The sequence below is a fragment of the Diceros bicornis genome, chromosome 19 (genome assembly GCF_020826845.1).
Source record: "Diceros bicornis minor isolate mBicDic1 chromosome 19, mDicBic1.mat.cur, whole genome shotgun sequence".
In the NCBI taxonomy this organism is placed as follows: Eukaryota; Metazoa; Chordata; class Mammalia; order Perissodactyla; family Rhinocerotidae; genus Diceros; species Diceros bicornis.
In genome coordinates this window covers 22,084,560-22,107,049 of record NC_080758.1, presented here as the reverse complement: position 1 = coordinate 22,107,049, position 22,490 = coordinate 22,084,560, and the positions used below count along the sequence as shown (strand labels likewise).

Sequence of the window (22,490 nt, the reverse complement as noted above, 5' to 3'; positions counted from 1 at the left end):
TTGCTGAGAACACGATTTGAAACCTTGTAGCAACAGAGCTTGTAGACAACACTTTGGCAGAAGACAGGCTGGTAGGTTGAGAAAAAAGATTCTTGGATTTTCCTGAGATCTGTCTCCTTTTCTTGTCCAGAACCAAAGATAATAACTGGAAAGACAGCTAGTGTGAGGGAGGCCATGACCAGACTAGGGAGCATAAGAAGGAGAGAACCAGGAGACAACTGAAGCCTAGAGTTGTATTTGGAGGCTAGTTTTGTTTGGATTCACTCTTAATTTTTTTGGTCCATGGCAGCATTTATAGAGGACTTCATTTGGAAAGGCTGAATCTATTTTTTTAAAAAAAGGAAGGGTGGGAGGTCAGAGTCAGTTACTACTGGATCTATTTAGGGGACTATAAAATGACTTTAGCTTCAGTTTTACCTAATCAGAGATTGCTGTGAATTCTGACCTGCTCGTCTCTCCTCAAGACATTAAGCTAGGTCATTCAACTGTCCCAGTTAAGTAGGTGTATGTTTTAACAGTTTTAAAGGCAATCTTTACCTGTATTTGAGTATTCAGAGTATATACCTAGTCACCCTTGCTGATGTATTTAAACCTCTTGGCTCATAGATCTTTTTAATTTTTTTGGTGAGGGAGATTGGCCCTGTGCTAACATCCATTGCCAATCTTCCTCTTTTTGCTGAGGAAGATTAGCCCTGAGCTAACATCTGTGCGCGTCTTCCTGTATCTTGTATATGTGACACTGCCACAGCATGGCTTGATGAGCATGCATAGGTCTGTACCTGGGATCCAAACCTGCGAACCCCAGGCCGCCGAAGTGGAGCACACAAACTTAACTACTACACTCTACCCTCATAGGGTCATTTTTTTAAAGGCTATTTTTTTAGAGCAGTTTTAGGTTCATAGCAAAATTGAGAGGAAGGTACAGAGATTTCCGATATACTCTAGCCTGCCCCCATACACGCTTAGTCATTCCCCATTATCAGCATCCCCCACTAGAGTGGTACATTTGTTACCATTGATGAAGCTACATTGATACATCATAATCACATAGTTTACATTAGGGTTCACTCTTGGTGTTGTACATTCTGTGGGTTTGAAAAAATGTGTAATGTCACGTATCCATCAATATAGTATTTTTCACTACCCTAAAAATCCTCTGTGCTCATCTGTTCATCCCCCCTCCTATCCCTGTCTCCATAGTTTTACCTTTGACAGCATGTCGTATAGTTGGACTCATACAGAATTGAGCTTTTTCCGATTGGCGTCTTGCATCTAAGGCTCCTCCGTGTCTTTTCATGGCTTGGTTGCTCATTGCTTTTTAGTGCTGAATAATACTCTGGTTTTGGATGTACCACAGTTTATCTATTCACCTACTGAAGGACGTCTTGGTTACTTCCAAGTTTTGGCAATTATGAATAAAGCCACTATAAACATGCATATGCAGATGTTTGTGTGGACTTAAGTTTTCTACTCATTTGGGTAAATACCAGCAAGCATAGTTGCTGGATCATATGGTAAGAGTATATTTAGTTTTGTAAGAAACTGCCAAACTATCTTCCAAAGTGGCTGTACCATTTTGCATTCCCACCAGCAGTGAATGAGAGTTCCTATTGTTCCACATCGTCATTAGCATTTGGTGTTGTCAGTATGCTAGATTTTGGCCATTCAGATAAATGTGTGGTGGTATCTAATTGTTTTAATTTGCATTTCCCTGCTGACACATGATGTCTTTTGCAAACATTTTCTCTCAGTCTGTGGCTTGTCTTTTCATTCTCTTGACAGTGTGTTTCATAGCCCAGAAATTTTTAATTTGAATGAAGTTCAGCTTATCAGTTCTTTCATGGATCATGCCTTTGGTGTTGTATCTAAAAAGTCATCACTAAACCAAAGATCATCTAGATTTTCTCCTATGTTATCTTCTAGGAGTTTTATAGTTTTGTGTGTTTTGTCTTTAGGTCTGTGATTAATTTTGAGTTAATTTTTTTGTAAAGGGTGTAAAGTCTTTGTGTAGATTTGTTTTTTGGCATGTGGATATCCCGTTGTTCCCATACCATTTATTGAAAATACTGTCTTTTCTCCATTGTATTGCCTTCGCTCTTTTGTCAAAGATCAATTGACTATGTTTATGTAGGTCTATTTATGGACGCTGTTGTTGCATTGATCTACTTTTCTATTCTTTTGCCAGTACCACACCATCTTGATTACTGTAGCTTTGTAGTAAGCCTTGGAGTCAGGTAGTGTCTGACTTTGTTCTTCTCCTTCAATATTGTGCTGGCTATTCTCAGTCTTTTGCCTCTTCATATAAACTTTAGAGTCAGTTTGTCTATATCCACAAAATAACTTGCTGTGATTTTGATTGGGATTGCATTGGATCTGTAGATCAAGTTGGGAAAAACTTAACAATATTGAGTCTTCCTGTCCATGAACATGGAAAATCTAAATATTTCTTTAGCTCTTATTTGTTTGTTTATCAGAGTTTTGTGGTTTTCCTCATATAGATCTTGTATATATTTTGTTAGATTTATATGTAAGTATTTCATTGTTTTGGGTGCTAATGTAAATAGTTACTTGGTTTTAATTTTGGATTCCACTTGTTCATTGCTGGTATATAACAAAGCAGTTGACTTTTGTATATTAACCTTATATCTTGCAGCCTATATGTTTTTTTAATCCTTTTCAGTGACAGTCCCACTCTCATCCTTTCTCTAGTGATGCCCTCCTCTTAGGCTCAGGCATCTGCTCTTAAAATAGAAATCCTATAGAAAGAGTAACTCAGTGGCATGAGGAGGTGTCGGCAGCATCCATCAGCTTTCAGAGTGGCCTGAAGGGAGGACTTTAATGTGGAACATGTTTCCTTTTATTAAAGAGAAGTTTCTTTGGTGATGTTTAGAATGTAATAGTAGCCTCAGCATGATGGGATACCCCATCAAGAACAGATGAGATCTGTTTTTTCTCTTTAATGATTACCTGGGAAAGAGTTATTTGAACTCAAGATGGTGTCTAATCAGATCAGCCACCTTCCCTTTTAACCTTGGATGGACTTGCTAAGTTAGTCTGAGGGTCACCCAAGAGTGAGCCTTGGATTCTGATCCCAGTTTGCCTCATGAGAGACTCAGTGATTTTCAAACTGTTCTGAGGAATTCCTTCAACTGAAGTGCTCTGTGGCTGCCAAGAGTGGATGGATCCGAGTCGAGGTGGCTTTCGTTTGTTAGCTTTGGTCAGAGGATTTGGGCAGGGAGCAAGGGGTAACTGTTCAGTAACTATTTTACTTTTTGTACCTGGAATTTAGGAGAAGTTAGTTAAATGAATCCATGTCCAATAATAGAGAATTGGTCTTCTCTATTAATTTCCCTTGAAGTATATAAAACCAAAGAAGAAAAACATTTGTAGAGAGAAAGGCAGAGAACTTTGACATTTTAGATCCTCAGATTTGAGATTAGTTTTCAGTTTCAAGAATGAAAGGTAATGATGACTTAATGTGGTGTACTTACACATAACATTATGTTGTGTTTTGGGGAGTTTTTTTACAGAAGAAGATTCACCCTGAGCTAACATCTATGCCACTCTTTCTCTGTTTTGTATGTGAGTTGCTGCCACAGCATGGCCACCGAAGAGTGGTGTAGGTCTATGCCTGGGAACAGAACCCTGGCCACCTAAGTGGAGTGTGCCAAACTTAACCGTTAGGCCACTAGGCCGGCCCCCATAACATTATGTTTTATATATTGTTAATTCATTGGGCAACTGTGTTGGACGTCTGTTTACAGGGCACTGCTAGGCATGGTGGATGTTGGGTGAAACAGATGGTCCTGGCCTTCTGAAGCTTACTAGTTTGATGGGAGAGTCATTATTAATAATTTACATAAGACATGTTTTAGTTGTGTAAAGTCTACAGAGGAAAGAAATAGGATGCCAGGGGAACTTCCTTGCCTCCCGGTCTCTTCATTTGGCCTGTGTGAGCAGCGCTCATTTCAGGTGAAAGGCTGGCTGCCTGCAGTAATGTGGGGGCAGAGGCTCCCTGCCCGTATCCCCGATTCCCTTCTCCCACTCCTTGCTTGGACTTTGTCTTTACAGCTTGAACTAAGTGTTTTCATCTAACCTATTTCCTGTCTTATCACTCCTCCCAGGAGTGCTTAAGCTTATGTCCTCAAACCCTCTGCCTCTCCAGTGGGCGTAAGGTGTCTGGCATGAAGGAATATAGAACTTGAAGAAAAATCTTATGGGGGGTCCAGTTCCTTCATTTTCAGATAAGGAAAGTGAGGGTGAAGGAAGAGAGGTGTGTGTGCATGTTCACACAGCAAGTTAGCATCAGAGCCAGAACTAAACCCAGGTCTTTGAGTCTCAGCCCTGTGTTTCCTGTTAGATTCCTACAGGAGAGGCTTTAGTCGGCAAGGGCCCAGCGTCAGGAAACTTCTTGTCTTGCAGAAATACTGAGTGAGGTGACAGAGCTAGAGAAAAAAAGCCTCAAGGGAGCCATGAACCCCAGACCTCACATGGCCCAGGGTCGTTATTCCATACATATTTACCAAGAGGACGTTTTGCGGGGAGCTGAGGAAGGAAACAAGTATAGCCGGTTCCAGTCATCAGGAGGAGTCATATTTTAGAAGAAGAACATAGAAATCTAACGTGCAGAGAGAGCACCTGAGAGCAGCCTAGGGCTCTCAGATGCACGCTCAGTGCACAGGAGGGCTCCAGAGCGGTGGATATGGGGACCAGTCTCCCAGATAAGGAGGAAAGATTTCCCAGAGAAGTGGGACTCAGCAGGTAGGCAGAGGAGTAGAGGCAGGCCTTTGCTGGGACCAGGAGAAGAAATAGATCCCTCTAGGCATGAGGGCAATGGCCCATGCAGGCAGTGACCTGTGCTTGGGGGGTTGCAAAGTTTTGAGAAATACGTTTGGGCAGGAGCTAATTCAAGAACCTTGAGCTCTGAGCAATCATGGAGATAGTGTGGTGCCATGCTTCACTTTCTCAAAGGAGTGACCTGATGAAAGCTGGGCTTTTGGAAGATAATGTCTGGCATGTTTAGGGGAGATTACTAGAAGGCCTCATCAGGGACTTGCTGCAGTTACTCGGGTATGGAATGAGGAAGTCCTGGACACAGGTAGTGGCAGTGGGGTATTTTGAGCTTCTGTAGTACTTGTCTGCAAGAATGATATATCTCGGTTAATCTCTAAGTATAGTGCAGAAAGTATAGCTTTATAGTGATTTTTCTAGCCATGTCTAGGTGGACCCCTCAAAATAATTGTAAAGCCTAGACATCTGTATTTTATTTTTGTAAGACATTTTTAAATAAATGAGAACCAATTAAAAAATAATGCAAATACAAAATGTCACTTGTTTTTACTTCCAAATCTCAAGTGCTAAGTTAAATAGCATTTAATTCACTGTGGCCAGTATTGAACTCTGCTTTCCTTTTTTACCTTTTGAGAATTTGAAAACCCTAGCATTGTAGTTTAGCTGAATGGGAGAGGGGTGATCTGGTGGGAGAGAGTAGAGCAAGAGGGTAAGAGTGTCTGTATGGGCCCCTTACACCTGACCATGAGCACGCGGACTTGACTCCATTGTCTTCTCTTTGTCTCCTTAGGAATATAAACAGAAGCTTGCTCGGGTAACCCAGGTCCGCAAGGAACTGAAGTCCCATATTCAGAGCTTGCCGGACCTCTCATTGCTGCCCAACGTCACAGGGGGCTTGGCCCCCCTGCCCTCTGCTGGTGACCTGTTCTCAACTGACTAGGGCAGGTGTCATGCCCCAGATTCCCATCTGTACCAGCAGAAAGAAGAGGGCAGTTTGTGGTTGGAAGTAACCTTGTAGCCTCTGGTTCTATCCCTTTCTCCGTCCGGCCCCCCAGCCTCAAGAAAGAACCACAGACTCTGATTCTCCTCTCCGGCCTCTCCTGGTGAGCACAATTCAGAACAGTGGCAAGTGGAATCTGGTTTAGATTCACATTTGGAAAGAATACAGACTCTCCTACTTTTTGTTTTCATGCCCCTGTTGGTTTTCCATTTTTACCTCTCTACGCCCAAAAGATTATGAAAATCATGTGTACTTCTGGAAGCTTTCGGAAGACTCTTGTCCTTCACGTCAGCATTTTGTCGTGAAAGCAGCTTCTCTTTTCTGAGCTAGGCTTGTTCAGGTGTAGTACAGACGTCCACTGAGGGGCTCTGGAGTTGTTGGCTTTCCTGGCTGCCACCCACCCCAAGGTTGGAGGCACGGCTGTTGAGCAGCTTTGCCGTCGAGTTTGCCAAATCTCTGATCTCCCTTGCCGTTACTTCTAGCGGTGTGTGGCCAAAGGTCAGGCGCGTTGTTTGTAAGCAGACTAGAGAATCTAGCAATAAGATCCAAAGCTGATCTGGGACGTAAAGTCACGTTCAGAGACAGTAACAGGGATCACAAGCATGAGTTAAAAATAAGTTACTTGCTTCAGGATCCTACGAACAACCTTCCCAGGCTGCACTTACCAAGGGTCCCACCCACTGTCGTAGAGCATGTTCCTAAAAACATGATCTTTTGACCCCAATTGGTTGTGAAGGCGGTTGTTAGAAATGGCACCTGGTGGGCCCCAAAAGCTCAAGGCCCCCTGAGAGTCCAGGCTCTGCATGGGTGTTGCTTTGACCCTTTCTTTTGGGGAGTAGGGCACACACTAACATTTAATTCACTGTATGGGCACATGTCCACGGTATGGTGACTAAACTTGAATCTCTCCCTTGCACATACGATGCTCTGTGCATGTTTGTCTGTCTGTCAGTTTACGCCACTGCACATGTCCTTGTGCCCATGGGAGGAGGAGTACTTTGCCTCGGATGTTATTGAATCGCTCACTGCAGGCAGGGGAAGGGGGAAAGTTGGGGATATTGATTTTGAGTTTTAATTCCATTATCATGCCAGCTGACATTATGACTATATATAATGTTGTTAGAGAGGATTTTTGCCTTGCTTTTAGTAAAGGTTAGGCCTGCTAACTGTAAATCATTCTAATTTGGCAGGCTTATTTTTGACATTGGAAAGGGCAGAAAACAATTTGCCCTAATAGTGTAATAGGAATTATAGCCCAGTGGCTGAAATCCAAGAGCTATAAAAAGGAATTCAGTGGAAGGGGCTTCAGAATCTCCATTATTTTGAATTGCTATTTTCAGGATTACCAAAAAGCCAATTATTTGTAATTTTACGTGTTAAACATTTTAAAACATAACCTGTGTTTTAAAAAGTGTAACAGGCTTCCCTTCAAGAAGCTCTCCTGCCTGCCATGAGGTGAGAACATGAGAAGTTGTAGCAGGTATTCAGTTTAACTCTCTGTAAAACCTGGTAGCATTTAAGCTGTTTTTCAGATTTGAATATGGACTGTGTGCTGTTTGCGTGTTGATACTGCCTTGTTGCCCTGTCATTATTAAATTAATGAGTCTATATATAAAGTTTTTCTCCCAGAGGCCATAGGGCAGTAGGTAACTTGACTAAAATTGCAAGATAAGTTCCAGTCTTGGCTGTTTCTGCACATATGCCCCCTCCCCACATGATGTGCTGCGTTAGTCCTACATATGAGCTCGTTTCTGAACAGACCCATTTTAGACATTCTCTGTGCTTTCACCAAGGAAGCAAAATTTTACTAGCCACAAACCAACCAAAAGAGTATAGTAGATACTGTAGATATGATCAGCTATATGAAAATGTTATAACATAATGGATTTTGCGCACTGCTATGTTTTATCTGATTGAGTCTTTGACCAGCAATTGGTGCATAATTATTACAGCAAGAGTAAAAAATGAAACGGTAGCAATTATGTAAATGAATTTGTTGGCCCCTTAACACCTGTTACTAGTGGACTTCCTGTGAGGAAGTTTTGTTTTTTTGTTTTTTAATGAAATGCTTTTGTTTTTTAAATCTTAATTCTCCCCACATCCTCTCTTAAGTGTGCTTACTTCATTTGTTTAATTTAAATGAACCTCTCTCCCTGTATGTATGAAGTGATCTGGTGGGGTGGGGTGGGTGGTTTCTGTTTTGTGTTTCTTCTTCTTTACGTAGGGCATCCATAGGCCTCAAAGGACCTTTCCTTTAGGTCATATTCCTCAGAAAGTCTTCAATCTTCCTTTGTTTTTATTGTTTATTTTTTTTCTTAAAGAATATTTTTAAAGCTTAAATTTGTATATTAATTTAGGACTTTATTTAGAAGTATAGGCTGTCATTGGTGGCAGCAGTATATTCTGAAATGTCTCATAGATATATATTTTTGAATAAAGATGGTGTTGTTGAACGACATGGTGTGATGTTTCTTTTCCCAACCCTGTCACAGAACACCCCGTGCTTTCTTTGTAAGCAGTGGGTAATTAGTAATCACCAATAGAGATTGTGCTGTCTACACAGAATCTTGTCCCTTAGGAGTTTTTGTGACTGTTAGTGGCCCATAAATACTCAGCATTTACATAGTATTTTCTGGTTCTTCCCAGGGGCTTAATTAGCTTTAATTAGCCAATCCACACAGTACCCAAGAGAGGTCCCGTACCTCCCTAGTTTTGTCCTCATCGTACAGAAGTGGGAACTGATGAAGGGAGGTTCAATGACTCTTTCCTCATACCACACGCTCGCTGACAGATTAAACGTGAAGTTTCAGTGCTTTTGTTCGCACCACTAGGCCTCCTGAAAGATACTTGATTTTGGCAATACAGTGAAAGCCACTCTGAACAGTAAAAAGAAAAAGGTGAGATAATTGCAAACCCAAATGATATGTCTTTTACAAACATTTTTGTGGGTTTCCTTTCTTCTTTTCACTTTTAAATTCACTGAAAGCATATTGACTGAGTATTACTGGTTAAAACTCAAAATAATAGAAAAATGGTTTGAAGTAGGTCCTTTTGAAGTAAGTGATATGTTTGGAAGGATGGTTTTGACCTTTCCACTGGGTGAGAGCAGCATTTGCCAGAAGTGGGGTTACCCGGTTATCTCAGGGTGCAAAGCACTGCAGTAGCTGTGGTCCTTCACAACTAAATGCACCTCAACTCGAAGTCCAGAATTAGGGAAGTTGAGACTATGCATTTACCCAGGTTCTGTCTGAAAATATAAAGGTTGAATGTAACATGTGAATCTCGGGAGACGAGATCTCCTTCTGTGTCCCCAGGTTTCATGGCCTAGTTAATGTCTTCACTCCTACTATAAATAGTAAGTCCATAATTCCTCTGGTTTAATTAGCACTTCAGGCTACAAAATGTGACTCTGAGGTCCTCAGAGCTGAAGATGGGACTACCCAAGAGTTCATGAATCTGTCAGAATGCTTAACTTGTGATTAGAGCCCTTAACTCGCTGTGTGACCTTCCTGGGCAGGGTACTTCTCTCTCTGGGCCTCAGTTTTCTTATCTCTGAAATGTGGTATTGGACTAATTATTTCTAGGCTCCCTGCCAGCCCTAAAAGCTTATGATAGTTGTGTTGCATGAGAAGAATGCAGGACTAAAGTCTGAGAACGCTGGATGGCATGTCCTAGGTTCCCAATAATATTCGTTAGATAGGTTAATAACATCACCATTGTGCTGTGTAACTTATATTTAAAACAAAAAGCATTCGTGAAACCCTGGAGATGGTAGTCTGCAAGGATCAGAACACAAGAGACAGTTCACTGTCTGGGCACAAACAATCTGCCTTTGGTTTATTGACTTCTTTTTCTTAAAGCTGTTTTCCAGCCTGGTTTGCTGTCTTACTTTCTCCTACGATCTTTCATCTGGCTAAACTCATTTCTCAGTGCCACCGCCGTGGAGTTTTCATTTAAAAATCATTCTTCCACTCTGAAGCACAGATTTAATTAAGAATCCATTATTCTCCTATACAGTAGATTGGGTTCACACAGCTTTATGTAGTGTTGAAAGCTCAGTTCAATTTTTTAGACTCTGAAACAGTTCTTTTCCATTAAAAATTCATTTCTATCACTGGTTTGGTAAATATTAAAATTAGCAGTATGAATCAGAATTTATTTAATATATTTTACAAATAAGAGGCAGCTGTGGCAAGTGATAACCCACATCTGATCTCTCACTGTGATGACCTTGGGCAAGTCCCTCTGCTATTTGGGGCCTCATCTGCTTCTTAAAGGAAATGAATGAGGTTGACTAACCTCTGAAGTCTTTTCCAGATCTAAAGTTTTATGGCTAAGCTTTCATAATATTTCTTCCTACTGAGAATACTTTTAATAATAATGCACTCTGTAGATTTTTAAATGCCGATTATCTGTAGGACTTAGTTATGAAACTGATAAAGTAGTTACAAACATACCTATTAATAAATTTAAATGAGATGTCTGTAAAAAAGGCCTAGTGCCATGTCTGGGACAAAGTCGGGGCTCAATGGTAGCTGTTACTATACTCAGTAATGAATGTAGGTATTTAAATGAACGTAAAACAAGAGGTTAAATAGATGTTTTTTGGAAGGTAGCAATAGGTCCCACATACCTGTACCATATCCTATATTTACCAAGGAGATGGTCAAAAACGTGTAGCCCTCTTAAACTCCCCACCCACACTGAAGGTATAGGAGAGTCAGAAGTTAGAGTTGAAGGAGGACTTTTGGTGGGGCTTTGTTTGAAGAGAGCCATTTCTGTGTTTTGAGTCTCTCAAGGGAGAGCAGTGGATGCCACCTGCCTTTTACCTCAAGGCTCGGGAAAAGGGCCTCAGTGGAGCTCAGTATGTGTCCCCTGTAGGGTGGCAATCTGGTAGACTAGACAGAGCCCTGCCTGGAAGAATCTAAAGGATGAGATGTCAGACCCTCATCACATACGTGGTTTGCAGATATTTTCTCCCATCCTGCAGGTGTCTTTTCACTCTCTTTATAATGTCCTTTGATGTATATAAGTTTTTATTTTTATTTATTTATTTTTGTGTGTGTGAGGAAGATCAGCCCTGAGCTAACGTCCATACCAATCCTCTTTTTGCTGAGGAAGACTGGCCCTGGCTAATAACATCTGTGCCCATCTTCCTCCACTTTATATGGGACACCGCCACAGCATGGCCTGACAAGTGGTCAGGGCCATTTTGATGAATTCCAATTTATTTTTTCTTTTGTGGCTTATGTTTTTGGTCTCACATGTAAGTAAACGTCGCCAAATCTAAGGTCTTGAACATTTACTCTTATGTTTTCTTCTAGGATTTTATACTTTTAGCTCTTATATTTGGATGTTTGGTCCATTTTGAGTTAATTTTTGTATACGGTGTGAGGTAAGATTTCAGCTTTATTCTTGCATGTGGATATTCAGTTCTCCCAGCACCGTTTGCTGAAGAGATTATTCTTTTCCCTTGAATGGTCTTGGCATCCTTGTCAAAATCTTGAACTTTTAAAAGTGAATTTAGGGCCGGCCCCATGGCTTAGCAGTTAAGTGCTCGTGCTCCACTGGTGGCGGCCCGGGTTCGGATCCTGGGCGCCCACCGAAGCACTGCTTCTCCAGCCATGCTGAGGCCGCGTCCCACATACAGCAACTAGAAGGATGTGCAACTATGACATACAACTATCTACTGGGGCTTTGGGGAAAAAATAAATAAATAAAATTATAAAAAAATAAATAAAAGTGAATTTAAGTAATGAGTTATGACTTAATCAATCAGGTTAACCTTGAAGATCTCTTCCCAGCTCAACATTTCATAAAAATCTTGACAGAGCCTGGCTTCCTGGTAGAATTGTAAAACTTAGGAATATTTATGAACTAACTCCAAACACAATTTTCTTAAAGGTCTCTAACAACTTTTAGTGAAGTCACAATCTCTTAGTTAAATGATAGTTTCAAGTGTAACCCAATAATAAAAACAATTGGGTAGAGTTCCACCCATGAAGGATTAAGTGCTATGGGAATTGGAAATTGCCCTCCACCATAAACAACTAGAAAAGCAGACAAAATATATAAAACAAATGTTTTCAGACATTTGATACCAGGAAGCACAGAACTGTGAGTCCCCAAGAGAAGGGAAACAAACAAGGAGGGATGATTCCCCATCTTACTCACTGAGGGTGCTTCCAATCTGCAGCACAGAGATGGGGAGCCAGAGGCCCACTGTGCCACAGAAATCAGAGTTCAGGAAGGCTGAAGTGGCTAGAATTTGCAGGGAGAAATAGGAGAGAGGAGGTTGCTGCACAGAGACAGAGCTCAGAAAATCTGCAGAGGGTCCCCTGGACCCTTGGATGAGTTCTGATCAGGACATTGTGGGATGAAAATCCATGAGACCGGGGAAAGAACAAACAGAAAACAGTAGGCCTGATAATTCCCAGAGCTCCAATACGTCTTGGAATAGTTGAAGTTTCTGCTACCTAGAGTAGAGAGACCTTGTAAATACACAGAGCATTGGATAGAATCCTCAGAAAGGTCATGCCTTTGTAGTGGGGCTAAAGTAGCCCTAGAGTAAAGGCTGCTCTCAGCCTGCCATAAAAAAGCTTAATAGAAAGCCTCAAACTGATCTGCAAGTGACTTAACTGCTTGGCAGAACAAAGTCTAACACCGTTTAAGGAAATACAACAGGAGCCAGTGGCATAGCGGTTAAGTTTGCGTGTTACGCTTCGGCAGCCCAGGGTTTGCCGGTTTGGATCCTGGGCACGGACTTACTCACCACTCATCAAGCCATGCTGAGGTGGTGTCCCATATAGAAGAGCTACAACTCAAACTATGATACACAACTATGTAGTGGGGCTTTGGGGAAAAAAAAGAAAAAAAAAAAAAAAGATTGGCAACAGATGTTAGTGCAGGGCCACTCTTCCTCCAAAAAAAAAAAAAAAAAGAAATACAACAAAACCCAGCACTCAACAACATAAAATTTACTGTGTTTGGTATCCAACAAAAAAGTCATCAAGCATGCAAAGAAGTAGAAAATATGACCAGAATCAGAAGAAAAATAAGTCAGTAGATCCAGAATGACACAGATGATAGGATTAGCTGACAAGACCTTAAACAGCTATTATTAATAGAATTAGCTGACAAAGATCTTAAACAGCCATTATTAATATTATAAATACTCAAAGGTATAAAGGAAAACTTGAACATAATGAAGAAAGTCACAGGATATATATTTAAAAAATCCAAATCAAATTTTTAGAGATGAAAAATACAGTATCTGAAATTAAACTGAATGAGATTAACAGCAGATTGGGCACTGCAAAGAAAAGATCAGTGAAATTAAAAGCTCTACAGAAATAGAAATTATTCAAAATGAAGCACAGAGAAAATACTGGAAAAGGAATGAATAGAACAGCCTGTGGGACAATACCAAGTGTCAAAAATACATACCAGAAGGAGGGGAAAGAGGGAAAGAGACAGAAAACATATTTGAAGAAATAATGGCCATTCCCCAAATATGATGAAAACTATAAAGCCATAGATCCAAGAAGCTCTCAAACCTGAAGAATGTACATGAAAAAAACTTCACATGCTAAGACACATCATAGTCAAATTGTGGAACCAGTGATAATGAGTAAAAAGAAGCATATGTAGAGGAGCAGAGATCAGAATGGCAGCAGACTTCTCATCAGAAACTATGCAAGCCAGAAAAGAATGGCATAACATCTTTAAAGTGTTAAAAGGGAAAAATATCTGTCTGTCTAGAATTCTGTATTTAGCAAAAATGTCTTTCAAAAATGAAGGTGAATTTGCAACAACATGGATGGACCTGGAGGGGGTTATGTTAAGTGAAATAAGCCAGGCAGAGAAAGACAAGCACTGTATGACCTCTCTCATATGTGGAATATAAACTAACACATGGACAGAGAGAAGAGCTTAGTGGGTACCAGGGGGAAAGGAATTGGGGGGGTGGGCACAAGGGGTAAAGGGGCACATTTATATGGTGACTGACAATAATGTACAACTGGAATCTCACAATGTTATAAACTATTATGACATCAATTAAATAAATAAATCAAGGTGAAATGGAAACTTTTTCAAAGTAAAAAAACCTGAAAGAATTCATCACCACCAGACCATCACCACCAGACCCAACAATAAGAAATGTTAAAGGAACTTTTTCAGACAGAAGAAAAATAATACCAGATGGAAATCAAGATCTGAATGAAGAGCACTAAAAATGAAAACTACATGGGGAAGTATGTAACTTTTTCTTATTATTTAAATCTCTTTAAAAGATGATTGACTGTTTAAACAAAAATAATAATGTACTTGGGGTTTACAACACACAAAAAAGCAAAATATATGACAACAATAGCATGAAGGTCAGAAGGGGGAGAAATGGAAATATATAATAATATAATTTAATAAGGATCTTATAGTATTTGTGAAGTGTTATAATGTCACTTGGAGATAGAATGTGATAAGGTAAAGATATACATTAAAAAGTCTAAAACAACCACTAAAATAACAAAACAAAGAGTTGTAGCTAATAAGCCAACAAAGAAGATGCAAGTAAATCATAAAAAGTATTCAATTATTCCAAAAGAAGGCAGAAAAAAGGAAAAGGGAGCAAAGAACAGATGAGACAAATAGAAAACAAATAGCAAAATGGTATGCTAAAACCTGACCATATCAGCAATCACATTAAACGTAAGTAGTCTCAACACCTAAATTAAAAGGCAGAGATAGTAAGATATTTAAAGTGCATGGTTTCAGATGTCGGGGTCACCAAGAAAGACTTGACTCACATAGGCACTGGATGGAATGATGCTTTACTCATAGAGAGAAGGGACGGAGCAAGATTGGCTTCAACAGTGAGCATCGGTCCCCCATGGCCAGTAGGTCTTGTCCCACAGCTAATGCATGGAGATGGTCTGCATGTGCCCCTCTTGTGCTGCAGGTGGAGGACCCTGTTCCCTCCCACCGGGAGCAGGTACAGCAGTGGGGTGGCCAGGTGCCATAGGATGCACACAGTCAAGCAGAACAAAGAAGTACACATCAAACGCATTAGTGGGGGAAAGGTTTTTCCAAACTAGGCGCTATTCCCAGCACAGCTGTGAGGGCTCCTTATCTTCCTTATCTTAAGGAAATGTGTCAGGCCCAAGGTGCACTCCTCTGCAAATGTGCAAGGGTCACCAGGCTGTGCATGACTGCCCTTCCCAACATATTTACTAACCGGCCCTTTACAAGAAAGAGTTTGCCCCTCTCTGGATTAATGTAATGTGCACCTCAGCCCGGCAGACACCATGATGACTTCTGAATTATTGGGCTATGAATTAATGAGGCCTCAATGTATTTCCTAATGTGTGCACTTTAAAATATCAGATGCCTAGCTTGGGTAGTTCTCCTCTCCCTGGCCCAGAGACCCACTGGATAATTGTGGCCCATCAGATATGCATGTGGGCTCAAAGCCAAGATAGAATGCATGTCACTTGCCTGGATAGGATCTTTGTGAAATGGCCACCCTGGAGGATTCCACTTAATTGAATCTGATTAGTCCACTCAGCATGCTCTGGCTGGAGCAAAGAGCCCTGAATTTGGAATCCAATTGAAGTCCCAACTCCATCACTGCAGAATGAGTGACTTTAGACAAATCACCTCACATCTCAGCATAGGGCTGACTTATCAGAAAGACTTAGTATTTCCAGATCTCCCTGGAGGACTTCATCCCCATCTTTAACATCACCAACCGCATGGAGAGGCAGCACCGGTTACAAGCATCAGCTCCAGACTCCAATGATCTGAGTTTGAGTTCCAGTCTCCTCACTTAATTGGCACCTTGGTCAAGTGACTTCACTTCCCTGTGTCTTGATTTCATCGTCTGTACACCGGAGATGATAATAATAGGCCTTATCTCATAGGGTTGTAGGGATTTAATAAATCAATACTGCTAAAGTAAGCTGAGCTACATGAGTATTTGTTAAATAAATAAAAGCTGTTTGCTGAAACGGAACAATCTGTGCAAACTCTGGGCATGTGAGCCTGGAATGTGGCACAGCTGGACTTAGCCTTCTCTCGAGGTCCTGGAGCAAGAACTGTGTCCTCTTAAAGTCACAGCTGTTGTAAAAAGATGCTGAAGAGGGACACCGGCCAATTGCAGGAGGGTGGCCAGGCCTCAAGATTAAGGCCTCCCAGGAAGCGATGGGCAGCCTGGTGTGGTTTAGCCTGCAGATGAGGGGAAGCAAGTATGATGGTGCTCAGTGGCTGTAGATGAAGACAGACATAAAAATGGTTCCTACTTTGAGGATAAACTGGGGGCAGGAGATGAAAGTTTCCGTGTGGAGAGCTTCTGACCCATTATCAGGAAGACTTGTTGTCCCAACCAAGGCTGGCTGACCCTTCTTGTCTGAGTTGCTATAGGGATCTTCTCAGTTAAGGTAGAGAGTTGAACGAGGTGAAACATCCAAGGCCCCTCCCAGATCTAATATTTCTGTTGGCTTTGAGATTTGACTACTGATAAGAGTGGCAGGAACAAAGTCATTGCTATTTTAAAGTTCCAAAGTTTGGAGCTTGCCAAGAACTCTATAAAGTGTCTTCCCAGATTGCCTGGGCCACATCCTGATGAAGTACTCAGTGGCCTGACATTGCTATAAGGTCCCCCCACCCCTTCCTCCCATGGATTGTGAAACATGGGTGGTAGTGACAGCTCCTGGCAAGGTCATAGAAAGTTAATTTGTCTGAGAGCTGTCATTGCTCAAGAACCCACAGATGGACCTCCAAACGATCCAAAATATCTTTTGATATCAGCAGTGCCTGCCTTTGAAACTTCAAAAGAGCCATCAGGACCTAGCCCCTCGTTTGCCTGGAATGCAATGGCATCTGGACTCCATTTCGATGGCCTGAAAGTCTGTGAAGTCATTCCCAAGAGTGGCTTTCTTATCTCCCTCAGCCAAAACAAGCATGGAGAGTCCTGGTTATGAGGCAATTAAAATTTATTAGGCTCTGGAATTACATTATAGCATGACCTGTTGTACATGGATCCAGATAAGCCATGGTTCAAATCACGCTTTCCCTCCCCACCACCATCTCCTCCACCAGCCATGGAACAGACTGGTAGTGAACTCCCTGTCCCTGGAGGCATCAAACAGTGCCTATGCAACCACTTACCTGGGGAATGCGTTCCAGAGGGGATTCTCCAGTGCAATAGAACAAGGGCTGCAAACTCAAATGCCTTCAAAGCCTGGGAAAGCCGTAGAAAGGAGACGATTTGGCCAGCTGGGAACAGCCAGTGTGTGACAATTGCTGGGCAGTTCAGCCAAGGGTCGGCATGATGGGAGGCAGGACCATTATTGCCAGACTATCTGATTTTTCTAAGATAAGGTGGAAATTTGGATTTATATGTAAAAATATCTTAGTTTTTAAATGCTGGCAATTTGAATACCAGTTTGGATTTTTTTTTTTTTTTTTTTTTTTTTTGGAGTACTGGTTTGTTTGTTCTGGACTGACTGTTTGTTTGCCACTTTGGTAAGAAGAGGTACTCTCTGCTGAGGACCTGCGACAGGAGTCCGCATAGCTGACCACAGTCTGAGGAAGAATCTTGTTCTAAGAAGAATCTGTTAGCCTCAGATCAGAGCCTGCAGGTACCTTCAAGTTAATCCAGTCCGGCTACTTGCAGCCTGCTGTAGAGACAGGAGCACTGGCCTGAGAGTGGGGGACCCGGGTTCTGGTCCCAGCCCTATCACTGATTCCCTGGGTGACCTTGGGAAAGGCTCTGTCCTGCTCTGGCCTCAGTTTCTCCTTCTGGAATTGGCCTACGAGGTTTCAGGTCCCTGCCAGCTCAAATGGCCTAGGGCTGCACTTGGGAGTTAGCCCAAAATGGAGAATTTTCAAAAGCAGGACTTGTTCTTGATTTGGGGAGAAATGGTTGTTTTCAGGACTGGTTGTGCATCTTTAGTAGTTCCAAAACTAAGAAAAGAACTTACCAGAAAGGAGGCTTTGCCAGCGGCTCCCAGAGTCTTTGTGCGCAGGTCTTAGGGCTGATGGAGGTGATCTGTTAGCATTTGTCAAGTGTCAATGGTGAAGTTTAGGTGGTAACAGAAAGCAAGTGGGGCTTATGACCGATGGCAAATGGCAGGTCACACCAGCAGCCTGGCTTCTTGCCCCTGTTCTCACTCACTCTGCAGCCCAGGAAGTCCTTCCTTGTCTCTGGGCCTCAGTTTCCTCTTCTGAAACAAGTTGGTTGGCTGACTAGTTTCTGTGATTCTAATGAATTATGTTTCAAAGTTGTAGACTTATCATCTGCACAAGGACTTTAATTTTTTTTTTATTCAACAGATATTTCTTTCTTTCTTTTTTTTTTTTTTTCTGTGAGGAAGATCAGCCCTGAGCTAACATCCATGCTAATCCCCCTCTTTTTGCTGAGGAAGACCGGCTCTGAGCTAACATCTATTGCCAATCCTCCTCCTTTCTTTTTTTCCCCAAAGCCTCAGTAGATAGTTGTATGTCGTAGTTGCACATCCTTCTAGTTGCTGTATGTGGGATGCGGCCTCAGCATGGCCGGGAAAGCGGTGCGTTGGTGCGCGCCTGGGATCCGAACCCGGGCCGCCAGTAGCTAGCGGAGCGTGCGCACTTAACCGCTAAGCCACCGGGCCAGCCCTCAACAGATATTTCTTAAGCACCCACTGGTGATAGGCACTATGGATGCAGCTAGCAAAACCAGATACAGGCACGGGGAAGGACCAGAACTCTGGGCAGGCGGCTTGTTGACAATATGGTGGCAGGAGCTGCCTCAGCATCTCAAGGACACGGTAGGGCCATACCCAGAAGAAGGGTCTCTTTGGGCTAGTGTAGGGGCTGCTGCAGACCCAGATGTCCGGGGCCGGTTGCTTAGTGAAGGAACCCACCCCGCAACAGTCCCCCTGTGCCTTCCACCCCGACCCGGACCCCACCATGTCCTTCTTCTGGGGGAAAGGTAGCAGAGGAGGCACCAGCAGGTAGCTGGGCCGGGCCTCAGGTACAGTAGTGTCCTACAAGGGCTCCCTCTGAGGCAGCAGCAAAGTCCTGTGACTCCACCCAGATGCCCCCTGTGTGCCTTGCTCTGCTCCAGGACTCTGCAGGGAGGGAGAAGGTGGCCTCCTCTCATGAAGTCAAAGGGGAATTGTCTCCCTAGCAAAAAAGTGTTTGCTGAAACCCATACAAATTAATGCCTCTTTGCATAAAAACAGCTTTTCAGTGTGTGTGTGTGTGTGTGTGTGTGTGTGTGTGTGTGTGTGTGTGTATTGTGGATCAAAACAAAAAAAAAGGAAATTCCTTTAGTACCTTGTTATGGAAGTCTCTGACTTTTCAGAATATTGAGGGGTTTATGTCTAAAAGCAACTGTGAAGTTAATAAAAGAAACCTCAACTAAATTGGAGTCAGGAAGGCCTGTAGGGGAGCTCTCATGCCCTGTCATTCATTGTCAATAACTCCAAACAGGAAGAGATGCATGCTTGCATCTGGGACAGGAAGGTGTTTTCTACTTTACTACCCAAGAGGAGGAAGGAAGATTTGTCTCCCACCTGGCAGCAGCCCAGCCAATGAGAAGCCTCTATACTTCGGACTCCCATTTTCCTCCAATGGACTCTTTGTTTATTACAGCCCCTCCCTCTTTCCCTCTATAAAAGCAAGCCCCTTTGTTTTTCTGGATTTACCTGTGGTCTATCATAACTTGTGTGCTCAGATTGCAATTCTTTTGGTTGTTCCCCAATAAACTCATCTTGCAAGTGAAACAACTGGCGGATTTACCTTTTAAGTTGACACAACACGTGAAAAAATTGTTTACTAATGATATTTTCTAGTTTCTCCTTTTTTGGAGGGGAGAGGAGTTCTGCTGTTCCTAAAATAACATTACTTATTGCTGAAAGTTTCCTAATGAAGAAGACTACTTCTCTTGATGACTTAGCAAGTTTACTAGCTACTAGAACCCTAACTTTATAAACAAACTACTTATATTTCTGATTTTCAGTTGTAATAGCTGCCCTGATTTTAAGTGGAGGCAGCTTAATTTTGATCCTGGACAAGGTTGTTGCATTTCTTTAAAAATGTATATCCAAAGTGGCAAAAAAAAAACACACCATATAGTCCCTGCCGTGGGGCACTTACACTCTGAGGGGGAGACAGAGAGTGACTAATTGGATAAAGGAACAATGTGCCTAGTAAAGTGCTATGACAGGAGGACGAGTTTCAACAGGAGACTGGGGGAAGCCAGCTGCCTTGACATGAGGCAGCCTTGTGGAGAGGCCTTTGTGAGTCAGCTTAGAAATGGATGTTTAGGGCTGGCCCCATGGCTTAGCGGTTAAGTGCGAGCGCTCCGCTGTTGGCGGCCCGGGTTCGGATCCCGGCGCGCACCAAGGCACCGCTTCTCCCGCCATGCTAAGCCCCCGTCCCACATACAGCAACTAGAAGGCTATGCAACTATGACATACGACTATCTACTGGTGCTTTGGGGGAAAAATAAATAAATAAAAATTAAAAAAAAAAAAAAAAGGATCTTCAGGGCCGGCCATGGCTTAGCGGTTAGGTGTGCTGCTCTGCTACTGGCCGCCCGGGTTGGGATCCCAGGCATGCACCAACGCATTGCTTCTCCAGCCATGCTGAGGCGGCCTCCCACGTACAGCAACTAGAAGGATGTGCAACTATGACGTACAACTATCTACTGGGGCTTTGGGGGAAAAAAAGGAGGAGGATTGGCAATAGATGTTAGCTCAGAGCCGGTCTTCCTCAGCAAAAGAGGAAGATTAGCATGGATGTTAGCTCAGGGCTGATCTTCCTCACAAAAAAAAAAAAAAGAAAAAGAAAAAAGAAATGGATCTTCGGAGGCCCGCCAACAGCTACGTGAGTGAGTTTGGAATCTTATCCTCCCTCAGTCAAGCCTCGAGATGACTGCCACCAGGGCTGACACCTTGACTGCAGTCTTGTGAAAAACCTTGAGTCAGAACCACACAGTTAAGCCACTTTCAGATTCCTGGCTTACAGAAACAGAGTTAATAATTATTTGTTTTTTCCAGCTACTAAATTTTGGGATAATTTGTTAGGCAGCTGTAGATCATCAATACAGCCCTGCCCCACACAAGCTGTGCTCCCAGCTTCCCTGGGCCTGGGAAGGGAAGGGTTAACCCCAGAGACAGGCCTCCAGGCAGGCAGCAAGGTTAATGCCTCCAGCTTGAGGGACAGTTCATTACAGAGTTATCTAGCAGCTCAGCCAACATTTGGGTCTGCTGCCAGCTGGGCCTCAGCCCTCCCGTTGTGCCTGTCACAGCAGGGGCCCCGGAGGGGGGGCATCCTGGAAACAGACGGATTTAGTAGCAGCCTCTCCCCGTGATGCACCAGCTGCAAGCAGAGCCAGCAAGACTATGGCCGTGTCCACACTGGGGGTCAGGGCTGCCTCAAATCCTGAGTTGCAGCATCTTCCAGAGCTCATGGCGCCAGGTCTGCTGTGTTGCGAGTACAGAGGGAGGTGCTGAGGGGGCCCCCAAACCCCAGAGACTGCCCAATAACCACAGCCAACATGTATGGAGATCCCCTATGTGATGAGCTCTTACATCCACCATCTCCTTTAATCCTCACAGTAACTCTGCGAAAGTAGGAATGTCTGTCAGCCCCATTTTGCAGGTGAGAGCACTGAGGCCCAGGGTCATGTAGCTGGAAAGAGCAGGGCTGTTTGACTCCAAAGGCTGCCTGCTTATCCACTCTGTCTCCTTGGCCCCTCTCTGGTGAAGACTATGGGTTTGGTGCCTTAGTGGTTTGGGGGAGCTGCTGCGGGGGATAAGGTGGGAGAGTTGAGGAGGAGGACTCCAGGCCCTCTGTCCCTGCTCCAGCAAAAGCAGCTCTACTGATCCATGCTGTGCCATTCAAGGACCAGGTCAAATTTCATTTGAAAACAGTTACAAAAGTCAAACCAGATAGTGTGGTATTTCAGAATGTGTGGTCTGAGCTGAGAATGTTCCAGTCCCAAATGCCCACTTACTGTGTGGCCCGGGGAGCTCATCACAGGCCCTTCCTCATGGGGGTCGATAGAGGATTCAGTGAAATCAAACACATAAGCCCTTAGCATGATGCTGGGCCCAGAGTAAACACTCTGTATGGTGGTGTGTGCAAGGAGGAATTTGCCTTTTTAAACAGGGCCTGTGATGTTGAAGGAAAACGTGATTCTAGGCAATAAGGAGTTTTTGAACAGAGTGACCTCCCTCCTGTGCGCTTGTGGAGAAGCCCCCAGCCCAACACCCACCACACTTGTGGGAGCTGTGTGTTCAGTCAGAGAACCTGAACTAGAAAGATAAGTCTGGGAGGGCGGGGGCAGGAGGCAATGAAAGAGAAATAACCATTGTGGGTTTTCTCTGAAGACTGAGCCTAGGAGAGGGGAGTGGACAGCAATAAGATTAAGGATTGTTACAAACATTTCCCGGAGCACTAAATCCTGGCTCATGTTACCAGTCTTATTAGAGGGATTAAGCTGACTTTAGGAGGAGCCAGAAGAGAGAAGAGAGTCTGCCACCTGGGCTGACTGTGAGAAGAGCTGAGGTCCAGCCTGGGAAGGTGTCTTGACATGAGTACAGCCATGTTTGGCCACTCCATTGACCTACAGCCACCAGCACAAAAAGAAATATAAAAGCTGCTTTCTGCGTAGTGGGAACTGGCCCTTCTCCCACAGAGGGAGTTGCAA

The 22,490-nt window shown here is 43.2% G+C and overlaps 1 protein-coding gene across 1 annotated transcript in view; it reads left to right on the top strand.

Moving 5' to 3' along the window:
• The window catches only part of RPRD1B (regulation of nuclear pre-mRNA domain containing 1B), a 49,557-nt gene extending 43,403 nt beyond the window's left edge, over nucleotides 1–6,154 (top strand). The window contains exon 7 of the mRNA XM_058562715.1: nucleotides 5,582–6,154. Coding sequence (XP_058418698.1) covers nucleotides 5,582–5,731 — 150 coding nt within the window. The 3' untranslated portion in view covers nucleotides 5,732–6,154. The remainder of the gene's footprint in view (nucleotides 1–5,581) is intronic.
• Nucleotides 6,155–22,490: the final 16,336 nt, after the last annotated feature.